At 46.9% G+C, this 20,818-nt stretch overlaps 1 protein-coding gene across 1 annotated transcript in view; it reads right to left on the bottom strand.

The window, feature by feature from the left end:
• The window catches only part of LOC143034618 (ankyrin repeat and BTB/POZ domain-containing protein 2), a 484,410-nt gene that overhangs the window by 10,932 nt on the left and 452,660 nt on the right, over nucleotides 1–20,818 (bottom strand). Inside the window, exons 4-14 of the mRNA XM_076200957.1 lie at nucleotides 10,663–10,912; nucleotides 9,509–10,611; nucleotides 7,494–7,748; nucleotides 6,452–6,690; nucleotides 5,045–5,303; nucleotides 4,610–4,752; nucleotides 4,032–4,219; nucleotides 3,092–3,238; nucleotides 2,820–2,956; nucleotides 1,445–1,642; nucleotides 303–511 (exon numbers count right to left, since the gene is read on the bottom strand). Coding sequence (XP_076057072.1) covers nucleotides 303–511; nucleotides 1,445–1,642; nucleotides 2,820–2,956; nucleotides 3,092–3,238; nucleotides 4,032–4,219; nucleotides 4,610–4,752; nucleotides 5,045–5,303; nucleotides 6,452–6,690; nucleotides 7,494–7,748; nucleotides 9,509–10,611; nucleotides 10,663–10,912 — 3,128 coding nt within the window. The remainder of the gene's footprint in view (nucleotides 1–302; nucleotides 512–1,444; nucleotides 1,643–2,819; nucleotides 2,957–3,091; nucleotides 3,239–4,031; nucleotides 4,220–4,609; nucleotides 4,753–5,044; nucleotides 5,304–6,451; nucleotides 6,691–7,493; nucleotides 7,749–9,508; nucleotides 10,612–10,662; nucleotides 10,913–20,818) is intronic.

The raw sequence follows: 20,818 nt of genomic DNA on the forward strand, positions 1-20,818 counted from the left end.
AGAAAGTTGTTTAAGAGACGGGGTTCCCTGGTGAGAGAGAGGCTGAAGACAATTGTTATCAGGCATTTTCTTTTTCTTTTTGACAATTTGTTGTTTCATATTATATATATATATATATATATATATATGAGAAAAATATAGCACATCCCCCCTCAACAATTTATATGAGCTACAACTCCAATAACCATCATCTTTTAGCCCTAAACCATAGCACTGTCAATTGATAAACTGACTAGCTTGTCAATAGGTAAATTGACTAGCTTATAGCCCTTGGACTGTTACACCAGACCCGCCCGACTTACCCAATCATTCGAACGGGGCAATCGACACCCGGAAGGAGGATCCTGGCCGCTTGCATGACGTCATCCTTGTCGACTACTGTCGAGTGACGATGTTCCGTGTGGGCGGTGGCTACCCTCACCCACTCGACCAAGGGCGGCAGGACGATGTAGGGGCGCTCGTATACGAGCTCCTGGATGGGCGCTCTTGAGGCGTGCTCCGCGTGTTCCAGCTGGTGAGGAAAGGAACTTCGATCAACAAGGAGAATACACGGCGAGGTTTAAAGAAATCAAAAAGCATAGGTGATACCTGTATTTACATAGTGTGTGGCTGGTGCATACGTATCAATGACCATTAAAGTGAAGTATGTGACAGCAGCCCAGCAGTGGCTGTCAACAGTACTCAGAACTTCCCATAGATCTCTCTGGGGGAAGAATTAGGACTGATGTCTGTGTTGTGTAGGAGGGGTGTTTCTACGCTACTATTTGGAAGTGGCATGAAGAAACCAGCCTCCGGTTGTCAGCTCCTCCTCATGTGTGAAAGAAGGTTTAAGAAACACAGCTGAAGTTAAGAGAGAGAAATCTTGAGCCCAGTCCGAGGACCAAATGTTAGCTCCTCGGGGCTGGACCTCGTGATAGAGGTGAAAAAGATCGATAGGTTTTCAACATAGGGAGCTCCGCTGTGCACATTGTAGGACGACCACACCAGACAGAGCTAATCGCCATTGGAGAAATAGAAAGCAGCATGGCCGGATTTAGGGCCAATTGGGCCCCGCGCATTTAGGGCCAATAGGGCCCCGCGCATTTGGGGCCCCCGCGCCAACTTCATTACAACAGTATAAGCACCTATTTTGGTGTATCGTAATAAAGAAAACGAGTAACCGGATGACTGAGCGCCGAGCGGCACTGTAACTGTAAACAAGCTCCGAGGTGGCTGACAGCACGTTTCATGAAAATTGGGACGATATTTTAATTGGGGGGCGGGGGACCTGACAGGGCCCCACAACACGTAAATCCGGCCCTGAAAAGGAGACAAGAATCTCAACTCTGCCAGTGCCAACTGCCATGCCCATAACTACCCTCAAATGCAATCTCGTGCAGGTCTTGAATGAGTCCATTGAGGGGCCACCCTCCCCAGCAGGAAAGTCCTCCGAAAGGTGAGTTACCTGGCTGCACCGCATGAAGTGGAAGAGGGCGTGGAGGGCCGATGGTCCCCACGTCACCTGCTGCCGTCCGGGGGTCGCCGGGTTCGCTGCGCGGTGGTGGTGGGGGGCCACGCGCCCAAGGAGTTCGGAGAGTTCGGCCAGCGAGCCAACGCACGTCGTCAGGATCGACTGCTCGAGGGTCTGAGGGAAGCATTTGTGCTGAGAGAGAAAGAAGATCGTCAAGTTAGAGCCGGCGTGTGTGTTTGTGTGTGTGTGTGTTTGCGTGTATGCGTGTATGCGTGTATGCGTGTTTGCGTGTGTATGCAAATATGGAAAACATGCTTATGTATAAAAAAGCTCACGAACATGTAATATATATATATATATATATATATATATATATATATATATATATATATATATATATATATATATATATGACACACACACATATTTGGAATAAAAATCAGTTTGATTTATGGAGTCATGGAAGATGCAGTGACGGGGCATCACGAACGTAATTCTATTTCTGTACATTCCAACAAGGTAAATACAATTAGTCAAGAACAGACTCTTGATCAAGTAGAATAAAAAAACAGCTGAGGTTTGACATGCCGTCATGAACAGCAAAACATAAATAAGATTGCAAATCATTGACTTCTTTTCACTTCAACATCGCGACCCTCTCCACATGCTTCGTCCTGTCTGATGTGATCCAAATCATCGACATGAGATCGGTTCTCAGCTGGATAAGATAGTCTGGTTACCAGAGCTGAGCGTGTTCCTTGGTGCGTTCCTCGGTGCGTTCCACTTTAGTTTGGCCGCGGTTAGCTCTCCCAAACTATTAAAGCAATATAGGTGCCGGTATAGTATGTGGCCTACGTTTTGGATGTGGCCTACGAAATTGTTCTTTGGTATAGTATGTGGCCTACCGGACTTTTATTTCGGTATGAACCTGTCTCTTAAGCTTTAATAGTTTGGGAGCGCTAACCGCGGCCAAACTAAAGCGGAACGCACCTAGGAGTGCACAGAAGAACGCGCCCAGCTCTGATGGCTACTGCCAGAACGAAATATGTAAAGAGAGTTACGGTGTCGATGAGGAAGGTAAAGCCCCCGTCACACATACACGCAACTCAAGTGAGTTCGTTTGAGTAGAAACGACTTCGGTTACAATTTTCTTTTTTATTCTTTTTTTATTTTATTTTTCGAATCTCCAAATGTCAAATCACCATTGTGTCATATATTGAGAAGCTGAATGACGAACTAGGAGAAGTTAATCCTAGAAGAAAGTTAGACACATTGTTGAATTGTAGATTTAGGGAAGTCTAGAATAATGTAAGCGAAGTCGTCTTCCAGCTTTTCAAATGTCTGACCGGTTCTTTGTACTGTCTCTCACCTTGCTGCTGCTACGGACGTGGTCCTCCGTGGACAGGGTCAAACTCGAAGAACATCTCGAAGGTTGAGGACCAGTGCTACTACCTCCTCCACCTCCTCCTCCTCCCCCGCCTCCTCCGCCTCCTCCTCCTCCCGAACCTCCTCCTCCACCACCACCACCACTACCACTTCCACTACTTCCGTTCCCTCCTCCACCACTCCCACTTCCTCCACCGCTTCCACTTCCTCCACCACCTCCGCCTCCACCGCCACCGCTCCCTACACTTCCGGGACTTCCACTCCCGGTGCTGGTTCCTCCGGATCCTCCCGAAGTTCCGCAGCCTCCGGTTCCACCGGTGGCGGAGCTTCCGATGGAAAGCCCCGTGGAGGAGTTGTGGTCCATGCTGCTGGTGCTGGCCCACCGGGGAAGGCACAGGGCGCCTGCGAAGAAGGAGGGAAGGGTTAATTAGTACCTCGCGGAGGAGGGTCGACCTTTCATTGTGTGCAAATGTGCCGCTCCGGGATGTGTCGAGTCGAGTAAGTGATCTGATGTAACACGCGCGCAGGCAGAAAGCACAGGGGGGCGCGCGCGCACACGCACACACACACACACACACACACACACACACACACACACACACACACACACACACACACACACACATACATACACAAGCACACACACATACATACACAAGCACACACACATACATACACAAGCACACACACATACATACACACACACACACACACACACACACACACACACACACACGCGCGCGCGCGCGCACGATTCGATGACGCAGTTGGTAGAGTTCCCGGCTGGCACTACTGCGGTCCGGGTTCGAATCCCGCCCAGGGCTGAAATAATTTCAGCATCGCTGGGCTGCGGCTCGTTACTTCAACTCTCGTGGGCGGGGATTTGATTGTGTGTGTGTGCGTGTAAGGTCACAACACTACCCATATATCGGTCATATATGAGCTCTGAGCTCTCTTCCGGGAGGGTAATAACTGTCGATCACGAGTCCAACACGTGATCCAACACCATGGTGAATCTCAGACACACACACACACACACACACACACACACACACACACACACACACACACACACACACACACACACACACACACACACACACACACACACACACTCTGTTTAATTGCATAGATTTATCTGTCCACCTGTCTTCCTGTCAGCGTTTTCTTCTTTCGAGTTCTTCGGGGCACTTACCAGTGGCCGTCCTGCCGGCGTTGAGGTGAGCGTAGGGCTGCAGGAGGCCCCACAGGTCTCCGTTGTTGGCGATGGCGTGCTCGAGGACGATGGCCGTGAGCATGTGGTCTTCCTCGGCAGGCAGACACTGGAGCACCATCTCCTCTAGGAGGTTCTCCATACCCGCCGTCAGATATACAGCCGCGTATCTGTAAGGTGGAGAGGAAAAGGAGAAAGAGGAGGAGGATGAGGAGGAGGATGAGTAGGAGGAAGAGGAGGATAAGGAGGAGGAAGAGGAGGAGGAGGAGGAGGAGGAAGAGGATGAGAAGGAGGAGGAGGAGGAGGAGGAGGAGGAGGAAAAGGAGTAGGAGAAGGTGGAGGAGGAGGAAGAGGACGAGGAAGAGGAAGAGGAGGAAGAAGCCGTTACATTAGACTTTGCTTTCTGATTTCTTTACGTGATCATATATTCCATGCCAAAAGTACAAATCTCAAAATCTTCCGTTTCCACCTGAAACTCCCAAGGGAGGAAATGAAAAGAACAAATAACGGATCTAATGTCTCGCAGAAACCCAACCATTGAAGACAATTGACACACTTACTCGTGGATAAACTTCCCAATGCGGACATCACACATCCATCGCATGAACCTCCCCACGGAGAGGTTGAGTCCTGCCCTGGCGCTCTTGGACTGCCGCAGCTGGTCCCCGCAAACCGTGTACATGGCCGCTGCACGGAGGCAGGCCTGCAGGAGGGAAATGCAAAAGAATATATTGCTGTTCAGTGACCAATACAGGAAGGCCCTCTGGGGGTATTAAAGAACCATGAGCTTTCCGAGACGCGGGGGGAACTAACTTGTTTTAGAACCACGGCACCTTAAGCCGTCTAGAAGCGTTAAGGTGCAACCATGATGATGATGGTGATGGTAGTGATGGTGGTAATGATAATGGTGAAGAAGAAGAAGAAAGAAGAAAGAAGGAAGAAGGAAGAAGAAGAAGAAAGAAGAAAGAAGAAACGTGCTGAAGGAGTCCACTCACTTTAATGCAAGAGTCTGCGATGGCGGGCGAGAGAACGATCTTGAGGGCCGAAGAGACCTCCTGTTTGCTGCACATGGCCAAGGGCCTCGTTAGCCTCTGCGCCTCGCGAGCGACGCGCACCAGGGCGCGCTGCAGCAGATACGAAAGCCTCGGGACAGCTTCCATAGACACTCTGTCCAGCTGCTCCCGAACTCGGCCCTGCTGCACGACGCGAAGAACGTCGTGGTTGCTCCAAGGCAGCTGCTGCAGCTCCACCAGTCTGTGGGCGGGTCGGGGAAGAAATGAGATAAACTGGTCGGAAATCCTGGACTTACATGAAGAAGGTCGCATGATGCGGAACACTTCTTAGTGAGAAAACGCACATGAAATGACGAATTAAAAGATGTCGCCAGGTAATGACTATTTTCATGCAAGCTCCTGCTATATAATCAAACACCAGGGAATCACATCTTATCTAAAGAAAGAAAAAAAAAAAAATATCTACCTTGTTTACACTTGAAACTTTATGACCATAATAATCTATTTCATTACTTCGGCCCAAATCTAACCATTTTGATACAATGGCGTCATTACAGATTATGTTTTGGTTAATGTCAGATAATTTTATTCACTTTGGGAGAGGATTTCGTTCTGATGGGTGCTATCACACTGGGCAATTTTTCCTCCGACAGTTGGAGCAGATTTGTAGTTCGCAGCTTTCGGGAAGGAATGTGATATGCTGAAGGAAAATAATTTCCCTCCAGCATATCAAACGAGATTCTAAGTAAATTGTTGAGAAAACAAAACACTTTGCCACAGTGATTTTACGGCGGAATTTTTTTTGGAGGTGGGTGGTGCCGCCGATGAACTGGAAGTTGAAGGAAAAATAGCCCAGTGTGATGACGCCTAAAAACAAAACCAAATAGCCTATCAATCAATCTGACAAAAGATCTACATCGTGCTGAAGACGTTCCAGGATCGCAAAGGATCCACTTCGCCAAGGACCACTTCGCAAAGGACCCACTTCGCAAAGGACCACTTCGCAAAGGACCACTTCGCCAAAGACCACTTCGCCAAGGACCACTTCGCCAAGGACCACTTCGCCAAGGGCCCACTTCGCCAAGGACCACTTCGCCAAGGACCACTTCGCCAAGGACCACTTCGCCAAGGACCACTTCGCCAAGGGCCCACTTCGCCAAGGACCACTTCGCCAAGGACCACTTCGCCAAGGACCACTTCGCCAAGGACCACTTCGCCAAGGACCACTTCGCCAAGGGCCACTTCGCCAAGGACCACTTCACCAAGGGCCACTTCGCCAAGGGCCACTTCGCCAAGGACCACTTCGCCAAGGGCCACTTCGCCAAGGGCCACTTCGCCAAGGACCACTTCGCCAAGGCCTCCCTCAGCGTGTTTCTACTTCCCCCTCACCTGTTGTGCGAATCGACCCAGACGAACTCGTCGGCCGCCGTGACGTTGGTGTTGATCGTCTCCAAGGAGGAATGGCGCATCAGCCTCCGGACGGGCTCGCCCTCGGAGCCCGAGATCGAGGAGTAGGTCGAAGTCGAGTAGCTAGTCCTTGAACCTTGCGAACGCATGGTCAGCTGTTCGATGGCTTGTTTGATGTCTTCGAGACCACTGGCACTCTCCAGGGTCAAGGATAGATCATCCTGAAGGAGGTAAAAAATCATTTATCGGTTTGTGTGTGTATGTGTGTGTGTGTGTGTGCTCACCTTGGTTTTTGGACCACGTGCTGGACTCGTGATCGACAGCTATTTCCCTTCCCGGAAGAGAGCTGAGAGCTCGTATGATCGATCTATGGTGTAATACTGTGACCTTAGACGCACACACCCAACTCCCCGCCCACGAGAGTTGGAGTAACGACTCGAAGCGCAGCGATACTGAAATTATTTCAGCCCTGGCCAGGATTCGAACCCGGACCACCGTAGTGACAGTCGGGGACTCTACCAACCGCGCCACCAAGTCGTGTGTGTGTGTGTGTGTGTGTGTGTGTGTGTGTGTGTGTGTGTGTGTGTGTGTGTGTGTGTGTGTGTGTGTGTTTGTGTACTCGAAGTCTTTTTTGAACAAGAAAACTCAAAATGCAGATGTTCCCCTTTCTTCTCTTTCTGACTCCGGCTCTCGTTTTACTCTAAATCAGAATGCCAGTCTCTCAGCCCCATTTCTAAAGTTATCTTACATAAAAAGTGAAATAAATAGTTATCTCCTATTGTTAATATAACCTATGAAACTTAAGATTATGAGGAATGTACAATCAGTAGAACTGCAGCATGTAATATGGTTAATCAGATCAATATTCCAAAGGTTTGAGTCTGAACATTTGTTGTTTTAAGTCTCCCTCCTTTCCCCGAGACCCTAACATAAGTCTTTAAAACCTTTACTCTAATGACAGTAAAACCGCGCGCGACCCAGCGGGTCGTCCTACGGAACTCCTCCAGAAGGTTTCGACACGCACCTTGGCCGCGACACGGTGTCTCGGACGGGGTTGTGCCCGCCGACTCGAATTAATAATCTTGGAGCCTCCTCCAGAAGTCACGCCCGCGGAGAGCCTCTCGTCCTCAGGCACCACCTTCAGGTTAGCCCGAACCTGGTCGTGGCGGGGTAGGGTGTCCATCGGAGGCGAGGAGGAGGTGTGACCGTCAGACATGCTTGCGTGCCCCGAAGAACGATTTTCGTCGGACGAAGAACCACCATAGGAGTCTTGGCGGCGCTGCGAAGAGAGAGGGAACTAATGATGGCATTGGTATTGTCTTATAAGATGCTATTACACGCATGCATACACGCAAACGTACACACGCATGCATACACGCAAACGTACACACACACACACACACACACACACACACACACACACACACACACACACACACACACTACATGGGCATTGACTGCATTTCGAATACAACAATGGATAAAATAGTGATCCAATGGGTAAGGGAACCAACGAGATACAGAAGTGAAGACATACCAACAAAGTTGCAGATGATCATGAAATGGATGAAAAGTAGAGGATCACAAACTGCTTCAGGAAAACCTAGGTAAGGTTTACGAATGGGATCAGGTGTGGAGGATAGAATTAAGTACAAATGAATGTAAAACCTTGAAAACGGGCCAAAGAGGTCGTTGGGATGTTATAAAATACGAAATGAATTTATTAAAAGGCAAAGGAAGAAAAGGATTTAGGAATTTTAGTCAGATTATCTGTTGCCAGGTGATATTGGGAAAATAACGGGAGAAACTTATGAACTGCTAATGAACATAAGGGTGTTACTTCATTACGTGGATGAGAATATGATAAAGAATAACTGAAATTTTGATTGGACCAAGATTGGAATGCACAGTAGTGGTTTGGTCATCACATCAAGAGAAAGACAGAAAAACAATGGAGCGATTACAAAGACCGGCGACCAAAATTATCCTGGGCCTGGCGGAGTATGAGGAGAGAATGAAAAACTAGAATATCCTACTTTGAAAGAGCGAAGAGAGGTGACATGATATTGATATCCATATCATAAAAAGGAATAACGAAAACGAACAGAGAGGATCTACCGGTATGAAAGAACAAACGATCATAGAAAAAATTAACCACTTCAGTACAAGTCGAATTCTCACGCGCAGCATCGGCTGCCATATGTACGATGCATCACATTACTTGCATTATGAAATATAAATTCACTGCTTTATTACTCCTTCTCTTTTACTCTGACTATTAATAAACACAGAAAACGTGATTAAACCAGTTCACAGAATCCGGAGGAAACTTATGTGCAACTATATATGTAATATGTAATCAAGACGCCGACACAGCATCCTTCGTATATCTACTCGCGCCTCATGACGTATACGTAGACTTTATTGTACCGAAGTGAGAAAGACTGATTGAATTTTAGAAGCACAACTTTCAATAAGTGTCAGTTTTTGGAACAAGTTAGAAGAAGTAACTCAAGCTTACAACGTTAATGAATATGAGGTAGAGTTTGATAAATGAAGAGACAGAGACGGAATTTCATGGGCAAAGCTTCAACCTCGTATACTACAACTAGGTATATGTATGCATACACCTACGCGCGTGCGCACGCACGCACACACACGCGCACACACACGCACACACACACACACACACACACACACACACACACACACACACACACACACACACACACATCCCTGCTACGCGCACGCGCGTGCACACACACACACACACACACACACACACACACACACACACACACACACACACACACACACACACACACACACACACTCAGAATGATTTAAAAAATAACTGTACAGGAAATCGATGCGTACGTTGAGAGAAACCGTATTTCAATTCTGAATCCAATCAGCTGAATGGTCATAACAACGCAAGTTGAAAGAAAAATGAAAAAAAAAACGATGTCTGAAGGAATTCGCCCAAGAAGAGGGAACAACAACAACAACAACAACAACGACCGAAGGTTCCTGACTCACCTGAAGCATGCGAAGTTCATCGACGGACAGGTGGTGTGGAAAGGACAAGATGTTTCTCCTCTTGGACTTGAGTTTTGTCGGAGGACGTTTGCGATTAATCATGTGATCTCCATCCGAAGAGCTTTTGCTGAGAGAGCCACAGTCGGTGCTCTCAGGGGTGACGTGGCCGGTGGGGTGACCCAGATGGCTCAGGCGGCTCAAGGGGTGGCCCAAGGGACTGTTCAGGTGGTGCTTGTTGAGCTCGTTGTAGGTGTCGACGTCGTCGGGGAGAACGGTGAGGGCCATCTTCGAGGTGACCTCCGCCAGTTTCTTCAGGTCGCATCCTTCGACAAGAACCTCGCCGTCGTTGTCTTCCTTCTCGGCCGGGTACTCTCGGTACTTCTCGTCGTCGTTTTCGTCTACGATATTGGTGTTCTTGATGGGCGAGCTGGCCGGGGTGGACTGCTGACTGCCCCCGCCGCCTGTCTTCGTGTTCCCTCCGGGACTCGGGTATCCGAGGTCAGCCTTCTTATCGAAAGAATCGATGACCTTCTCCATCTGTTCATGCGCGCTGCGCTGGGAGTGGAGGGGCCCTGAGGGGATGGGCGCCGACTGGAGGTGGAGGTTCGTGATGGGCAGAGGGGAGTAGTTGTGCTGGGAGGAGAGGGAGTATTTTTCCGGGGTGAGTTGGTAGCCTCCCTCCCAGACATGCGTGCTTCCGGTTCCGGGGGTGTCCCGTTCCGGGTACTGTTGGATGAAGTGACTACTGATCCCGTTCCCGCCGCCGCCGCCGACGGAGGAGGAGAGGCCCCCCGGACTCAGGGGAGGGGCCCCGACCGCGTTACCGGAAGACGAGAGGACAGACTCTATCTTGGGGCCCTCCTTGACGTAATGGTCCATCTTGACCGGCGGACTGGTGAGCCTCTGGGAGTCTTGGAGTTTGATCGGAGGCGAGGTCACGCGATGGGGGGAAGCCATCCTCTCCCGGATGGGGCTGGTGACCCCTTGGTGTCCCCCGGAGGAGAGCGCCACCCCGGGGGACTGTTGTCTCTGCACCGGCACCACCTCCCGACTCTGGGCCTTGTACACCGTCGGGTTGCCCCCGCCGCCACCCCCACCGCCGCCTCCGCCTCCTCCACCGCCGCCACCACCGCCCCCTCCGCCACCACCGCCACCGGACTTTCCGGGGTAATCCTGAGGTTTAGTCGGGTAGTCCTGGGGTTTGGTCGGGTAGTCTTGGGGTTTGGTCGGGTAGTCCTGAGGCTTGGTAGGGTAGTCCTGAGATTTGGAGATGTACTCTTGCGACTTGGAGGAGTAGTAGTCATGGCGGGGATAGTCGCGCTGGGCTACGGTCAGGGGGGCCGAGAGGAGGCGTTCTCGGGAGCCCATGAAGCGACCCCCGATCTCACGGCTCCCGGGGCGAACCTGTCCAAGGAAGAGACAAAAGATCCGGATTAGTGAGAGGTGTCTGGGGACACGTCGACACGGACACACACACAGCAAATAAGGAAATAAATTAATAAACAAGCAAATGAATAAATAAGTGAATATTTGAATAACAAAATAAGGAAATGGATAAGTAAATGAATAAATAAATGGATAGATGAATAGATAATAAAATAAGAAAATTAATAAATATATAAGTACGTGAATGAATAAATCAATGAATAAATTGATAAATAAGTAAATGAATAAATATATAAATGAATATATGAAGAGGAGCAAAACATCGCCACACAGGTCAGTGTGGTCGAGTCTTTGAGAGCTTCTAACGTGTCGTGGGATTTCTTTATTGAAATCTCAGCCAAGATCGACATGAAGATCCTCCGTCGCTCTCAAGTGAGTTCGTTTGAACAGAAACGACTTCGGTTACAATCTTTTATTTTCCGAATCTCCAAATGTCAAATCGCCTTTGCGTTATCTATTGAGAAGTTGAATGTCAAACTAGGAGAAGTTATACTTAGACGAATATTAGACATAGTTAAATTGTACACTTAGGGTTGTCTAGAATACCGTAAGTGAAATCGTCTTCCCCTTTTTGAATTCATATCATTTGACGAAAATCTTCAAGTGACAGGTTTAGTTGAACGATTATTATTCTTCAGCAACAATACTGATGAATGTCTTTTTCCTATTCTCTCGCCGTTCGAGGCCTAAAACCATTTGTAGTTTCTTTCTTCACTTAAAGTAAGTTTTCCTCGCTGCTATTGATTATTAACCCGCCACAACCAAAGGAGGGTGACGCGTATCCTACTACCTGGCATCATATTTGGGTAAGCGTGTTGGTTGCAGGTTCTATTAAAATGATCAAGTAGTTTCTTTCTTCACTTAAGGTAAGTTTTGCTTGCTGATATTAATTATCAACCCGCCACAGCCAAAGGCGGGTGACGCGTATCCTACTACCTGGCATCATATTTGTGTAAGCGTGTTGGTTGCAGGTTCTGTTAAAATAATGATCATCCACGTAATTCACAGCTCGAAGCAAAACAGCACCATACATAAACAAAGAAGGAGTGCTCTAGATAATCGTCTGACGATCTTCATTGAGTCATGAACGATCATCGTTGAGCGATAATCGTCCCTAGGAAAACGTGCATTTAACCCATTCAACTCCGATGACAAGATGTCTTGTCATTTGGTCAAATAAAACAAAAAATCATAAAACACCAAAATGTTTGATCAAACACCAGAAAAATATGACGTCAATCCTCGATTCGCTGCGAGCGAAGCGAGGACTGACGTCATATTTTTCTGGTGTTTGATAAAACATTTTGGTGTTTTATGATTTTTTGTTTTATTTGACCAAATGACAAGACATCTTGTCATCGGAGTTGAATGGGTTAAGGTGAACAAAATCGAATGATGGGAAAGGGTCAAAATTGTGTGTATTCACTTGGTCTTTGGATCACGTGTTGGACTCGTGATCGACAGCTATTTCCCTCCTGGAAGAGAGCTCAGAGCTCGTAGGGCCGATCTATGGGTAATGCTATGACCTTACACACGCACACACCCCCAACTCCCCGCCCACGAGAGTCAGAGTAACGACCCGAAGCGCAGCTGTACCGAAATAATTTCGGCCCTGGGCAGGATTCGAACCAAGCACTACGGGCACCACCATGCTGGTAGCTTATCGCTCTACCAACTGCGCCACCGAGTGTGTGTGTGTGTGTGTGTGTGTGTGTGTGTGTGTGTGTGTGTGTGTGTGTGTGTGTGTGTGTGATTCACCACGGTCTTGGATCACGTGTTGGACTCATGATCGACATCTATTACCCTCTCGGAAGAGAGCTCAGAGCTCATAAATGACCGACTTATGGGTAGTCCTGTGGCCTTACACGCACACACACACACAACACCCCGCCCGCGAGAGTTGGAGTAACAAGTCGCAGCGCAGCGATACTGAAATCATTTCAGCCCTGGGAGGTATTCGAACCCGGACCGCCGTAGTGGCAGCCGGAAACTCTAACCACTGCACCACGAGTTGTGTGTGTGTACATCTACCTTGTATCACACACACCAGGATGCAAAGGAGGCGTCCAGCAAAGTAAAGGGGCAGTAGAGGACAAAGGGGAGAGGGAAAATAGAGAGAGAGAGAGAGAGAGAGAGAGAGAGAGAGAGAGAGAGAGAGAGAGAGAGAGAGAGAGAGAGAGAGAGAGAGAAGAGAGAGAGAGAGAGAGAGAGAAGAGAGAAGAGAGAGAGAGAGAGAGAGAGAGAGAGAGAGAGAGAGAGAGAGAGAGAGAGAGAGAGAGAGAGAGAGAGAGAAGAGGGGAGAGACAGAGAGAGAGAGAGAGAGAGAGATAGAGAGAGAGAGGAGAGAGAGAGGGAGAGATAGAAGGAGAGAGGAGAGAGAGAGAGAGAAAGAGAGAGTGAGAAAAGAGAAAATAGAAAAGGGAGAAAAGTGAAAAGAGAAAAGTGAAAAGAGAGAAAAGAGTGAAGAGAAAAGAGTGAAGAGAAAAGAGTGAAGAGAAAAGAGTGAAGAGAAAAGAGTGAAGAGAAAAGAGTGAAGAGAAAAGAGTGAAGAGAAAAGAGTGAAGAGAAAAGAGTGAAGAGAAAAGAGTGAAGAGAAAAGAGTGAAGAGAAAAGAGTGAAGAGAAAAGAGTGAAGAGAAAAGAGTGAAGAGAGAAGGGAGAAGAAAAGGGAAACCACTGGTATATTCAATACTTGGACAACCTCATCTTTTTTTCCCCTTATCCGCCCCTCTTTATTTTTCTTTTTTTTTTAACGTTTTCCTTTTCCTTTGGCCCACCTTCTTCCCCCCTTCACGCCCTCTCTCGTTCTATCACTGTCTCATTCTCACTTCATTTAGTTCAGTATTTCACTTTCACTTTTCCTCTCACTCTTTCTTACCCTTTGGTAAAAAGAGGAGGAGGAGGAGGAGGAGGAGGAGGACGAGGAGGAGGAGGAGGAGGAGGAGGAGGAGGAGGAGGAGGAAGAGGAGGAGGCGCGCGGTGAGAGAGTTCCTATTTGGGAGCAAAAAGGGCACAAAAACAGCCCGACCTTTGTGCAACATAACTTGACATAAGGTTCCATTAACATCAACATAACTCCACAGGACATTGGGGGGGAGTATTCAACATAACTTCACACTCCTCGCAGGGCCAATCAACGTCATTTCCTGCCACTTTCCGCTTCTTCCATCCTCAACCCCTTCACACGCAGTGCGACAGTTTAATGATAGCGGACGAGAGTAAAATTGAATCTTGCGACAGCGTCCTATCAACATAACGGACGAGTGACGTCATGTCGACGTTTCAATAGCGCGTTACCAACTCAAGAACACTTTCTTTCCACTGAAGTTGTGTCCTGACTAGCGTCAGAAAATTTTATTCAGATGTGGATGTTGAGGAAAGGAAAGCTCAAACAGATCATGGGTCGATGAGAAGACGGGTAAGTCCTCGCTTATGAGGATTTCGTCTCTTTACACTTGATCAGCCTCACGAAAGAGGTATAGAAGATGGAAAAAGAGAAGAACGAAAAAATAGAATGGAGTAAAAGAAAGAGGAGTAGGAGAAGGAGACAGAAGAAAGAGGAGGAGGAAGAGGAGGAGAGGAGGAAGGAGGGGCAAGAGTGATGATGATATGATCTTAATAATGGAAATAAGAAAATGATAGTGATAATAATAATATTGCTAAAAATTGATAAATAAAAAAAATATATAAATGATGATGATGATGATTGATTGATGATGATGATGATGATGATATTATGATGATGATATGATGATGATGATAAAAATAATGATGACAAAAATAATAATAATAATGATAATAATAATAATAATAATAATAATAGATAATGATAATCATCATCATCACAGCCATCATAATAAACATAATTAGTAATAACTAAAATACATTAAATTCCCGAGCTTCAAAAGGTCTCGCACAAAGAGGCACCACCATCCGAGCCCTCTCTGAGGTGGGTTGGGTGACGTGAATCCCCTTCATGACTTCAGAGAAAGGGAAGTTCCTGGTAGTAACCACAAGACAGTGGCGATGAGTTCTTCAGAGATTGGATTTTTTTAAAGAAACGATACAGGTTACGCTTTTGCAAACACTCGTACACCCACCCACCCACACACCCACACACACACACACACACACACACACACACACACACACACACACACACACACACACACACACACACACACACACACACACACACACACACACACACACACACACACACACACACACACACACACACACACACACACACACACACATGGATATACGTACATACACACGCTGTGATGCGGTGAGTTAATTCATGACTTGGACAGGATGCGTGATTGGCCATAAGTCTTTCTCCTCTTTCCTCCCTCTTCCCTCCTCCCTCCTCTCTCATGCATCCTCCCTCCTCCCTCCTCCCTCACACATCTTCCCTCTTCCCCCACCCTGAGCCTCTCCTTGGCAAATAAGGCTCTGATTTACCTCCTATTTGCCTCTTTCTCTACCCATTCCCGCCTCTTAGGTAGAGTGGTCTTTGTTCTTGTGGGTGATGGGGGAGGAGGGGGGAGGAGGGGGAGGGGGGAGGAGGGGGGAGGAGGCGGGGGGGGAGACGGGAGGGGAGAGGTGATGCGTACAACCTGAGGTGAGCTTAAACACCTGTGGTTTTCTGTGACACATGTCTACATGGGTCTGCATGGGTCATGGGTCATACCAGGTCAGAGTGTCATGTGTCATATCAGGTCAGAGTGTCACGTGTCATATCAGATCAGAGTGTCACGTGTCATATCATATCAATGCCATGTGTCATATCAGATCAGTGTCACGTGTCATATCAGGTCAGTGTGTCATGTGTCATATCAGATCAGAGTGTCACGTGTCATATCAGATCAATGCCATGTGTCATATCAGATCAGTGTCACGTGTCATATCAGGTCAGTGTGTCATGTGTCATATCAGATCAGAGTGTCACGTGTCATATCAGGTCAGTGTGTCATGTGTCATATCAGGTCAGAATGTCACATGTCATCAGGTTAGTGTGCCACGTATTATATCAGGTCAGAGTGCCATATGTCACTTAGGACAGAATGTCATGTGTCAGATCAGGACAGAGTGTCGCACGAAACATCAGGTCATTGGTTAGCCCGGGCAAGGGGCAGTCACTGGTTGCTAATGGGATCAATGTTCCCCCACACTTCCCCCCATGCACCCATACATTCCCCCTATACCCCCATGGAATCATGGAGTAATCTCCCAACACCCAATAGAATCTCCCCAGCCTTCCAGACTTCCTTCCAGCCTTCCAGACTTCCTTCCAGACTTCCAGTCTACGCCATAAATCATTGAGTATCTTGGATCTACATTTGCTCAACACTTTCTTAACACACAGATTATGGTATCTTATCACGCATGGGCGCGCGCGCACGCATTCACGCAAATGATAATCTTTCAGAACCTTCGTTCACATTCCAAACACACACACGCTTGCATGCATGCACGCACGCATGAACGCACGCAAGCACGTGGACACACACACACACACGTTTTATATATATATAATATATATATATATATATATAAAACACACACACACACACACACACACATATATATAAAAAATATATATATATAAATATATATATAAAGATATAAATATATATATATATATATATATATATATATATATATATATGTATATATATATAATATATATATATATATAATGTGAATATATGTGTCCATGTATACATGGCTGACCACGTATGAAAATGTATATATACAGGAAAGGTTATGCTTAGCCAAGTATTTTTGGTCCTTATTTTCCTTGGGTCGTCTTGCCTCCCGTTTTCTTTACATTTTATTCAACTTCCATTACTCCTACCTCCACTCCCTTACTCCTTCTCCTCCTCCTCCTCCTCCTCCTACTCCTCTCTTTCTCTCTTCTCTCTCCATTCCTTTTCTTTGATCACTGATAAGCAGACAACCATCAGGCAACTCATTTGTAGTCTTCTCCAGTCATCCTGCGCACAACGGGATTTAAGTCAATGCCAGACGCGCAGGCTGCTATCCATCCTTCTTCTTCGGGTATTGGGGGTTGGGAGGGGGGAAGGGTCCGGGGGTGGGGGAGTGGGAGGGGAGCGTGTCCAGGTTATATTTTTTTTGGGGGGAGGGGGGAAGGGGGGAAGGGTGGTCTCATACATGCGCAGGAGCACCCAATGATAAATGGCTGACCAGGAATCCGGAGGGTTTACTCAGGGAAGTATAAATGGAAGATGTTTCAAATGTCTTGGCCATACGGGAGAGGTTATTTACAAAGCAATCTTCCTCCTCTTTATCCTCCTCCTCCTCCTCCTCCTCTTCCTCTTCTTACTCCTCCTCCTCTTCTTCCTCCTCCTCTTTCTCCTTCTCCTTCTCCTCCTCTTCCTCTTCCTACTCCTCCTCTTATTTCTCTTCCTCTTCCTCCTCCTCCTCTTCCTCTTCCTCTTCCTCCTCCTCCTCTTCCTCTTCCTCTTCCTATTTCTCCTCCTCCTTCTCTTCCTCTTCCTATTTCTCCTCCTCCTCTTCCTCTTCCTACTCCTCTTATTTCTCCTCCTCCTCTTCCTCCTTCTCTTCCTCCCCTTCTTCCTCTTTATTTTTTCCTCCTTTTCCTCCTTCTCCTCCTCCTTCCTCTTCCTACTCCTCCTTTTATTTCTCCTCCTCCTCCTCCTCCTCGTCCTCCTCTTCCTCTTTCTCCTTCTTATTCTTTTCCTACTTGTTCATCTTGTTTTACGAAGCCCAAAATTTGCTTATGTATCCAGACATCAGAGTCTAGATTTGAGAGTAAATCAGAATTAGTGTCCTCTCCTTGTATATAAATGTAAATACATGTATATGTATATATACATGTACATGTACATGTATATGTATGTGTATATGTATATACCTTGTATATGTATGTGTACATGTATCTGTATGTATTTATATATGTGCATATGCATACAAATTTCTATATGGACATATATATATTTGTACTGTGGTGTACGCATGGCAGAAATATATTATGTAATTTTGTGCGTAGACTTGTGGCATTCATACACGTTCCCTCTCTGTGATTACACAAATGCAAATGCGTACCCTGGCTCAACGTGATTTACATATATATGTATTAATAAAGATGCTCCCACGCGCTTGAGATTAATGGTCTCAACGTCGAGTGTCCATAGCTGACCGCCTCTTGCGGTTCGAGTCCCGCCGGGCAGAACCTTCGACCAGTGTAAAGGACCTTCCCTCAAGACGCACCCACGCGTTCTGAGAGATGTAAGGTGCGTAGGTACGCCAACACACGCACGAACGCACGCACAAACACACACACACACACACTCACACACACACACACACACACACACACACACACACACACACACACACACACACACACACACACACACAGATGTTGCGAGATACAAAGACGAGTCACCACGAACATAGCTCCCCTTTCCGTATAATACAAATGGGTAAACACACACACACACACACACACACACACACACACACACACACACACACACACACACACACACACACACACACACACACACACACACACTAACACACACACACTAACACACACACACTAACACACACACACTAACACACACACACTAACACACACACACACTAACACACACACACACACTAACACACACACACACTAACACACACACACACACTAACACACACACACACTAACACACACACACACTAACACACACACACACACTAACACACACACACACTAACACACACACACACACTAACACTAACACACACTAACACTAACACACACTAACACTAACACACACTAACACTAACACACACTAACACTAACACACACTAACACTAACACACACTAACACTAACACACACTAACACTAACACACACTAACACACACACACACTAACACACACACACACTAACACACACACACACTAACACACACACACACTAACACACTAACTCACACACTAACACACACACACAAACTAACACACTAACACACACACTAACACACTAACACACACACTAACACACACACACTAACACACACACACTAACACACACACACACACACACACACACACACACACACACACACACACACACACACACACACACACACACACACACACACACACACACACACACACACACAGTGATAGTTTCCGGCCGCCAATAAGGAGTCCGGGTTTGAATCCCGTACAGGGCTGAAGTTATTTCAGTATCGCTGCGCTGCGAGTCGTTACTCCAACTCTCGTGGGAGGGAAATAGGTGTCGATCACGAGTCCAACATGTGATCCAAGACCATGGTGAATCACACACAAAATATATGTTTTTTTTTTAACGTTCTTTTAAGGTCTTGTGAAGAAGGTGGTGGGGGGGAAGATTAATTGTTCCCGATGGAAGACTCTCTCCCGATGAATGAGCGACGGGGCGAAAGACGAGCACGAAATGGAACTGGTGGACCAAATTTACATTTCTTCTTAGAGGAGTAATAAAAAATCACACACACACACACACACACACACACACACACACACACACACACACACACACACACACACACACACACACACACACACACACACACACACATATATACATTATATATATATATATTATATATATATATATACAGGTATAAATGTGTGTGTGTGTATTTATATATATGCATTTTATGGGCATGAACAAATAATAAATTAGAGGAAATCTCAAGAAGGTCGAGGCTGAGAAAGAATAAGATGATTCCTCCTGGACAGTTACAGAGCGGGGTGGGAGGAGGAGGAGGAGGAGGAGGAGGATTGGGGGATTGGGGTGAGGAGATGCGGCTCGAGATAAGTCTGGGCGTAGAGGAAAGAAAATCGTTCCGGTGATTAAACAAAGTTAGGTTCGTGGTTATCATCGTCATCGTCGTTGTCGTCGTCTTCGTCGTCGTCTTGTCATCGTTTTCGTCTTTGTCGTCTTCCTCGTCGTCGTCGTCTTCCTCTTCCTCGTCGTCGTCTTTCTCGTCGTCGTCGTCGTCTTCGTCTTCGTCTTTCTCGTCGTCTTTCTCGTCGTCGTCGTCTTTGTCGTCTTCGTGGAACAAGTAATGGGTATAGGAAGGTATCGAAACGAAAATGTTTATATTTATCAATGGCCGGGTGCTAATGGTTGGTAAGGTAAGGATGGTCGGTGTAGATGGTAAGGGCTATTAGGCTCTGGTCAGGGTTGCTGGTGCTGCGAGCCGTTTTTAGCGGTGGCGATGGTTATTTGAGGTAGTGGGGGTTATAGATGGTGGTGGTGGTAGGGGAGGTATGGGTGTTAATAATAGTAGAGATGGGAAGGAAAGGGAATGCAGGTAAGTGGTAGGGAGGTTGATGAAGCTTATGGAAGAGAAGGCGGGGGAGGGGAAGAGAGAAGATAGGGGAATAGAAAAGAGAGGAAGAAAGAGAGGAGAGAGGATAGGAGTAGGAGAAAAAGAGAAAAGGGGTCAGGATTGGTGGGAACCGTGTTCAGGTCGAGTCCATATTGCCCCTCAAGGGGCCATCACACTGGGCTATTTTCCCTCCAACATTCTACCTCCAACCTCCATTTGAATAACTAGAGTATGACTTTGCTTACAGAAATCTAGACTTCTCTAAGAAAATTTCGACAGTGTGTCTAACATTCATCTAGGTTTACAATCTCTAGTTCATCATTCAGCTTTTGCTATATATTTGACAGAAAGATAATTTGATATTTGGAGATTTGAAAAATGGAATATTGTAACCGAAGTCGTTTTTACTTAAACGAACTCAATTGTCGGCGCTGGTGAAGTCCGTGGAATTCTGCCCAGTGTGATAACCGCTTTAGCCTTGTAACAGATCC

This window comes from Oratosquilla oratoria, chromosome 17, assembly GCF_046742065.1.
Source record: "Oratosquilla oratoria isolate Oo_2021 chromosome 17, ASM4674206v1, whole genome shotgun sequence".
NCBI lineage: Eukaryota > Metazoa > Arthropoda > Malacostraca > Stomatopoda > Squillidae > Oratosquilla > Oratosquilla oratoria.